Here is a 9,040-nt window from a genome sequence, read left to right as displayed (position 1 = left end):
CTCCTCATCCCCACGCCCTCCACCCTCTCCCACCAAGCCCCACTCCTCCCCTTAGTCGCCTGATTCATCCACGTACCACTCCTCCCTTTAGTCGCCTTGTTCGCCAAAGAAAACACAAACGGCACTTGTTTCCTCTTCGAGTTATTCTACGACCCCTCGTTGTTCTTCTCGTCGAGGCAGATGCACAGTGCGGCGATGAGCGCCATGTCGACCCCAGGCGCGATTTGCACGCCGTAGGTTTGCTGCCCGAAGAATATGTCTTTGCCGCTGAGGAGCTTGCGGTCGATGCGGGCGACGACGAGGCCTAAGGGGAGGGGGGTAAGTATGGAGTTGGGGGTGGGTGGGTATGGGGATTGAGATGGGGGAAGGGAAGGGAGGGAGGGAGGGAGGGGAGGGGGAGATACGAACCTCCTTGCGCCTCATCCAGGATATCAGCTTGAGTATCGAAAAAGTCGCCTTTCATAGTGAGGCTTTCTTGCTTGCCGTTTTGCGACGTGAATGTTGCTGTTGCTTTGCTTCCAAATACTGTGTCTCATCGTCAGCCACATACGTTCTGGAATCAAATATCAAACCTCTCCCCTCTCCCTCCCCTCCCCACCTTCCCACCACAAACACCCCATGCACTCACATTTAAAACTACTCTTCACCTCCATAATCTTCTCACCACCCGCACTCTCAACCACATACGTGGAATGAATATGAAAATGCTCTTTCACAATACTACACAGGTGGTTACCCTGCATATCGAACATCTTCTTGCGCCCCGTCAGGCTCATGACTTTGCCTTCGACTTTGAGAACCGGAGTCCCGTTTGCGAGTTTGATGCTGAAGCTGTCGCCGCTGAGGGACATGACTTTTTCTTTTAGGACGAGCGTTTCGGGGCCGGCGGCGAAGAATTGCGGGAATACGCCGATTGGCTGGGGGGCGGGGGCGAGGGCCATGGTAAGTGGGTGGGTGGTTGTTGGTTTGGGGGAAGGCTGGTGGTGGTGGTAATGTTGGGTTGGGGGTGCTGTTGCTGTTGCTTATCGTCGGGTGTTAGGGATAGGTGCGCGAATGGTAGGTAATGTCCACGGGTAGGTCAAAGTGACGTTCTGGTGCTGGGAGTCAGATAGTAAAAGCAATAGGTATGAGTCTGGTGTCGGCATTGGCATTTAATCAGGTCCATCTGGGAAGCCTTACGTGACGCTAGGCGGTACTTGTAGCAAAGAGTTGCAGGGCCTTTAGCTTAAATTTCTAGAATATAGACCTAACTACTTAAATAGCCTAGACTAATACTTAGTAAAATAAAATGCCTATAATTAAGTAATACTAATCTCTTAAGTCTAAGCTAGTAATTTTTTTTTACTTTACTTAACTTTTATTATTTTCTTAAATAGTAGCTTTTTAAATTTAGTTATAAGTATAAGTGTAAATAATAAAATACTATATACTTTTAAACTTATAAGCTAGAAAATACTACTATAGATTATTAATACTAGTAGAATTTATATAGTTTTAGTATTGTTAGACTCTAGCCTATAAGAGCCTAGACTAACTTAGCTATAGGCATAAATACCTTAGAATTACTATTATAGCTTAGTAGTAATTTATTTTTAGTTTTTTTAAAATAATATACTTAATTATAGTCTAATATTATATATCTAGTATTTAACTAACTCTATTATTTAATATTTAAATTACTCTACTTTATAATACTTTTATATACGCTATTTAGATATAATAAGCTCTAAAGTAGATTTCTCTAGCATAATATAATATAGTAGTAAGTAAGCTATACTATTTTTACGCGTAATAAATAATAACTAGAAGAAATTAGCTTCTATATCTCTAAAAGTAGTAATACTATTTACTAAGAAACTTATAAACCTATTAGAAGTCTTTTTAGATATTACTAACTTAGCTTTAATTATTAGAGATAGTAACGCGCTATTAGAGTTTATTTTAGAGCTAACTAGACTTTTATAGACTACTACTACTAAAAGTAAAAATAAATAAGCTACTTTAATTTATAAACTTAAGAAGTTATATAAGTAGAAATAATTAAAGTATACTTACTAAGACGTAGTCTATTTTAAAGAATTAAAGTATAAGATACTTATAGATAACTATATAGCTCTTAAAAAGAATATTTTCTACTATATCTTAGCTCTAAAAGGTAAGCTCTAGTTAAACTTAAAAGCTTTACGCTCTAAGAACTTAAAAATATTTACTATATATAACTACTTATAATATAACTACTAAGTATATAATTATAAAACTATTTTTAAAAAAGCGCTTTTTACTTTCTTTATAAGTACTTAGAAGGTAGACTTTACTATAAAGTTTCTAGATAAAACTACTTACTTTACTTAGAATATCTACTTCTAAAACTATATAAGGCTTAAGACGTCTTAGATACCTATCTAGAAGAAACTTAAAATAGTTATACTTAATATACTTAGTTCTAAGTTATTATAATACTTTATAGCTTATAATAGGCTTAAATAAGCTAAATAGAGGCTAGATTAAAATTCTAACTTTCTTTTAGTCTACCTTAATATGCTTTAGAGTAAACTAGATAACTACGCTAAAGAGTAGCGCTATATAGACTTTATAAGTACTTTTCTTTTTAATATTTAAAAAAAACTCTTACTTTAAGACTTAAAAGACTATAATATAGTTTTTAAGCTTAATACTTTAGCTTACTACTATTAGAGTAAGATAAAGTATACTACTACACTTTTTAAGTATTTAGCTTATAAAAATAAATTCTATAGCTATTAGATTTAGAACTTTTTTTTAGAGCCTTTTTAGACCTAGAAAAAGGCTAAGAAAGCTAGTTTAGTAAAATTTAACTTATAACTAGCTAAATTAGACTAAAATAGTTTAAAAAACTCTAATATAACTTATTAAAAGTATAATAAGACTAAACACTTTTAAAGAGACTATTTAAAGTTTAAGAAAAACTCTAAAAGCTTATCTAGTTAGAGATTAAAAAAAGATAGTAGATAAAAAAGCTAAAGTTCTTCTTAGCTACCTATATTACTCTAGATCTAGTATTCTAGAACTTAGAACTTCTTTATAATACGCTTTACCTAAAGCTAGTAAAGCTACTAATAGTAAAAGTATTACTTAGCTAATTAGAGTCTATTAAGACTTTAGTAAATAGAAGTTTCTAGTTAAACTTTATTTTAGCGTTACTTACTATAGAGTAAAGCTTATTAGTTTACTTTTTATCTAAGCTATTAGTAGATAGAGTAAATAGTAAAAAATTAAAAATTTATAGTACTACTATAGTAACTATAGAGATAGTAGATTTTTATAGAAAATAAGAAATCTAAGATATTTTATATATTATTATAAAGGTCTATAAGTATTAAGTATACTTAGATCTACTCTAGATAGATATATATTAATTAAAGATTAGCTACTCTATATAGAGGCTACTCTTTTAGAGTACTAAGTCTAAAAATAGAACTATCTATAGAAAGATTGCGCTAGAAAAGGTAGAAGAGTTTAAGAAAACTATATATAATTCTATAGTAGACGTATATAGCTATCTTATTACTTTAACACTTTAGTTTAGCTTAGAAAAGACTAAAGAGAGTAGTTTACTTCTATAATACGCTAAGTTTATATATCTTAAATTAAAAGATAACTTAAGAGTTCTTACTAACTATAGTCTATAAAACTTAGCTATTAACCTACTACCTAAAACTATAGCGCTCTATTAGCTATTATATAACTTTTCTAAGATAGAGTTAAAGCTTTTATATAAGTATTTAGATAAGTACTTAGTGTAAAAGTAGATTAGGTATAGTAAGTCTCTAGTAGAGGCACTTATACTCTTTACTAAGAAGAAAGATAGTAGTATATACTTATATATTAACTATAGAGACCTTAATAAGGTTACTATTAAGAATTAGTACTTTTTACTACTTATTATAAAGTTTCTAGAAAGATTAGCTAGCGCTAAATTTTATACTAAACTTAATATAAAAGAAGCTTACTATAGAGTATATATTAAGAAAAGTAATAAGTAGAAGACTACTTTCTATATAAGATATAGTAGTTTTAAGTATACTATAATACTTTTTAGCTTTATAAATACTTCTATGTAGTTCTAGGCTTATATCTATTAAGTTCTTATAGAATTAATTAATATAACTTATATAGTATACTTAAATAATATTCTTATCTTTTTTAATACTAAAGAGAAGTATAAGAGCTATATTAAGAAAGTCTTATATAGATTATATAATGTAAAGCTATTTTTAAAGCTTTTAAAGTGTAAGTAGTATATTTAGTATACTAAGTACCTTAAGTATATAGTTTTACTTAAAAGAATATAAATTAATAAAAATAGAATTAAGATAATCTAAAAATAGCCTAAACTACGTATAGTGCGTAAGATTTAGGTATTTATTAGCTTTATAAACTACTATAGATAGTTTATTACTAGATTCTTTTAACTTACTTTACTATTAACTAAACTAATCTAGAAGAGGCTAAAAGTAGCTAAGAGTAGCTGCGCCTAGTAGAAAGAGAAGAGTTAGGCCTTTAATCTTAATAAGAAAGCTAAAGAGGCCTTTTAGAAGCTAAAAGACTCTTTTCTAAGTATTTCTATCTTAACTTACTTTAAGTAAGATAGAAAGACTAAGGCTAAGATAGATATTTTAGGTAGTACAATTATAAGTATATTAAGCTAATATATACTAAATAAAGCTAAAGAGTACTAATAGTATCTAGTTAACTTCTTTTTATATAAGCTTATTATAGTAGAGTATAATTATAATACGTATAACTAGAAGCTACTTATAATAGTTAAGAGCCTAGAGTATTAGCGCTAATATCTAGAGAGTATATACTTTAACTATAAGAGATATAATTAAATAGATATATAATAGAATATAAGCTATAGAGTAGAATATAGAGGTGTAGAGACCTTTATATTCTAGAGCTAGTAAGAGAACTAGCCTAATTAGATTAGGCTAGTTACGTAATAACGTTATATTATAAGTATAGCTAGAACTATAATATTACTTCTCTTCTCTAAATAGTTACACTAGTAATTATTAATCTCTTCTAAACGTAGGCGCCTTAATAGTAATAAGCGTATAGTATACGCGCCTTAATAGCAACGCTGTAATACTAATATATATATAAGTAATACTTCTACTATCTATTCTCTAGTGTATACCTATAACGTATCTTATTCTCTATAGAGTATTATTAAGTTAACTAGAACTAGTGTTAGAGTTAAGGTTAAAGTTAGAGTTAGAGTTAAGGTTAGAGTTAAATACTAGAGCGTAGTAGAGAATATAGTAGCGTAGTAGAAGAATATAGAGCTATTATAATATGCTATATATAGTTAATACTATAGAGTACCTTACCTTACCTAGCTGTATTAGAATAGCTAGACGTTAAAGGCTTACTTTCTAAACTAGAGCTGTAGTAGATCTTTTCTAATAGATTAGCCTAGTAAGTATTAGAGTCTTCTACTATACTATTAACGCTAATACTATTAGCGTAGCTATTAAAGGTATACGCTAAGATAGTATTAAGGTATAGAGTAAGGTTATAGTATAGCTTATATAGCGTAGACTTATAAGAATATTAATTATAAAAGTTCTATACTACTTCTTTAGCTCTCTAGAGATTAGTGTAATTCTACTATAGAGAATTAGTGTTTTAGTCTAGTAAGTTAGTGTACTTAACCTTATACTATTATATATCTTTATAACTAGTAATAAAGTTTTTATAACACTTCTTAATATAATAGTTAACTACCTTATTAATATAGTAGTTATAAATACTATTAAGCTTCTAGTAAGTAAGCTTACTCTCTATAGGCTAGTTAGTCTAGTTAGTATTAAGGTATAGTAACTATAGATAAAAGATAGAGTAGATATTCTTATAGTAGTTTAGTAGATTAAGTACTACAGCGTACTAATTAGAGATAGCTTTAATATAGTATAAGCTAAGGTTTTTAGTACTTAGGCTATAGTTAGGCTTTATAGAAGAAACGTTATAAGTGTCTAGATATATATAGTTATCTATACAATAGTTAGAAGTAGCCTAGTAGGCCTAGTTTATATAGTATTCTATCTACTTTTATACCTAATATAGGTTCTTACGTATAAAGTAGACAACGTTAACTATATAGTTAGTAGTTCTGTAGGCTTTCTTGCAAAGAAGAAGCTTAGCCTAGAATTACATAGTTATAATAGAAGTATTAGGCTTAAAGCTTATATAAGGTAGATAACTCTTAGTAGCTAAAGTAGAGGTAATATCTATAGACGTGTTTTTACAGCTATTAATAGTAAGCTAGGTAATAGATAACTAGTTAATCTAGTTATTCTATATATAGTTAGTGTAGGCGTAAAGGTAATACTTTAAGCCTATATTAGTAACTTTAGTTTAACTATTAGTTTCTAGATAATAAGCTATAGAGAGCTTTAGCGTTACTCTAATCTATATATAGAGCTTCTTCTAGAAATAGAAAATAAACTAAGATTCTTAATTAGAGATAATAGTTAATAGAAAGCTTTTCTTACGCTATATGTATTTAGTAAAGGCTTATATAACTAACTTAACCTCTAAGCTATTAAGAGTAATAAAGCGCTACTACTTACTAAGCTTATTAATTACTACTATAACATATTTAAAGGTTCTACTAAACTAAGTATATAGTAGTAATAGTATAATAAAATCTATAGACATATTAGTCTAAAAGGCCTTAGGTATAGAAAGAGAATAGAGTAGACTCTACTTCTAATTCTTATAAGGCTTAGATTATTAGTAAGTTATATAGCTTTTTGTAAATCTAGTAATAGTATTAGTTATAAGTAGCTAGTAGTAGTACTAACTAACTAAGTAATACGTTAGTTTCTTACTACTATAACTTATAGAAGAGCTATTATAGAATTACCTAATAATCTTATTATAGAGCTTATTATTAAATAGAATAACTAGACGCCTATAGAAGTAAATAAAACTATTATAGACTTTATAATTCTTAAGCTCTATCTTAAGTCTTATATTAGTAACTAAACTATGTAGTAGCTATTAGGCGCTATTATTCTTAGCCTTTATAATCTCTTTTATAGTACTATTAATATTATAAGCTAACTAGATAGCTACTATAAGTTTATTATCTAAAGCGTTCTCTATAGGTACCTATACCTATAGAGCTAGTGCGTAGATAGAAGAGTTTACTATAGACTTTCTCTCTAAATTTCTATCTAAGAGAGCGTCTAGCTTAGAAAATCTATCTACTAGGTTTCTCTTGCTAGCTACTTTCTTACTTATAAGATATATTATAGCTACTAGCGTAAGTGCTTTTTTATTATAGTTATTAAATAGTATATAGGTAAGATAAGCTATATAAGCTACTCTATTCTACTATTATATCTATATAATGTTCTTTTATATTCTTATATTAATTTAATTAAAACTAAGTATTATTTAAGTCTAATAGAGAATATAAAGATTATTTAGATTTATTAGAGTGTTACTAGAGTAATAGATAAGAGTGTTAGGTTTTATTTCTAGCCTGCCTAAGTAGTAAGTAATCTTAAAGTTAAACTTACTTAGAAACTCTACTTATTAGGCTTACCTCTAGTTAAGTTTCTTATTACTTATAAAAGTCTGTAATATAGCGTAATTAGAGATAACTTTAATTAGGTTAGTAGTGCTAGCTAGCTCTAGGTGCTATTTCTTAAAAGCCTTTATAATAGCTATAAGTTTTTTATTATAGATAGTGTAGTTATACTCTATAGAAGACATCTTTATAGATAGAAACGTAACTAGTTTTAGAATGCTATTATACTATAGTTATAATAGTATAGAGGCTATAATAGTGTTAGAGGTATTAGTTTCTAACTATATCTCTAGCTCTAGATTAAAGTAAGTAAGTATAGAAGTAATAGTAAAAGTATACTTAAGCTTTTTAAAAGCTTTATGTGCTAGAGAGCTATAGATAATTAGAAAGTTAGCGTAGACGTCTCTATTTAAACTATAGGTAAGGTTAGTTAAGAGTTATAAGATATATAAGTAGCCTACTATAAAGTGTTAATAGAAATTAGTAAAGCCTAAGAACGCTTAAAGCTTCTTTAGTAATATAAATAGTTTCTATTTAAGAATTAATTTTACCTTAGCTAAGTCTATCTTAATTTCTTTAGTTATAAGAATTAAGCCTAGGTACTTTATCTTCTTAACTGCAAACTTACTCTTATTAATATTAAGATAGAGCTCTACCTTACCTAACTTATAGATAACTTTATAAATATAGTTCTTATATTTATTAAACGTCTTACTATAGATAAAAATATTATCTAGGTACGCTAAGTAGAAGTTATCTAAGTAATTGCGCAGAACTTTATTAATATAAAACTAAAAGATTACTAGTGCGTTATATAATCTAAAAGGTATAACTAAGTACTTAAATAGACTATACCTAGTAAGAAAAGCTATTTTATATTTATTATCTTTCTTAATATAGATCTTATTAAACGCTATAATAATATCTATAACTATATAGTATCTAATATTAGATAGCTATATAAGAGTCTCTTTAATTATAGAAGAGGTATTCTAGTTCTTTATAGTAACTACGTTAAGTGCTTAGTAATTAATATAGATCTAGAGTCTACTCTCTAGCTTATAGATAATAAGCACTAGTAAGGTATACTTAGATTTGCTTTCTTAAATCTCGCCTTATAAGTTTATATTCTAGACGTAGGCCTTAATAGCTATTTCTTTATTATAGCTAAAGCTATGTATTCTAGTAGAAGAATACTTAGAACTAGGTATAATATTAATACTATAGTCTACTAGCCTACGTTAGTAGAGAAGATCTATAGTAGTAGAATTAGAGTTAAAATAGTAAGCTATATTATAGAGCTACTTAGAAAGTTTACGCAGAATCTTTTTCTATTATTTTAGAAGAGCGTTAAGCTTCTTATAAAACTTCTTAATATTCTTAGATAATAAAGTATTAAACTTAATAGAGAATAGTAACGCAAACACCTATTGCGCGTAGTTATAGTTATTATTCTTT

At 28.7% G+C, this 9,040-nt stretch overlaps 1 protein-coding gene across 1 annotated transcript; it reads right to left on the bottom strand.

Moving 5' to 3' along the window:
• Positions 1 to 146: 146 nt before the first annotated feature.
• Positions 147 to 941, bottom strand: J4E85_010729 (uncharacterized protein; the record flags this gene model as incomplete). The annotated part of the gene is made up of 3 exons (XM_051474935.1): positions 147 to 304; positions 409 to 525; positions 629 to 941. 3 exons carry the CDS (start codon positions 939 to 941, stop codon positions 147 to 149), a joined length of 588 nt encoding a protein of 195 aa, XP_051321377.1.
• Positions 942 to 9,040: the final 8,099 nt, after the last annotated feature.

This window comes from Alternaria conjuncta, assembly GCF_024043145.1.
Source record: "Alternaria conjuncta strain BMP 0040 chromosome Unknown scaffold_25, whole genome shotgun sequence".
In the NCBI taxonomy this organism is placed as follows: Eukaryota; Fungi; Ascomycota; class Dothideomycetes; order Pleosporales; family Pleosporaceae; genus Alternaria; species Alternaria conjuncta.
Note: the sequence above shows the minus strand (reverse complement) of the source record. Positions and strands in the feature narration are given on the sequence as shown.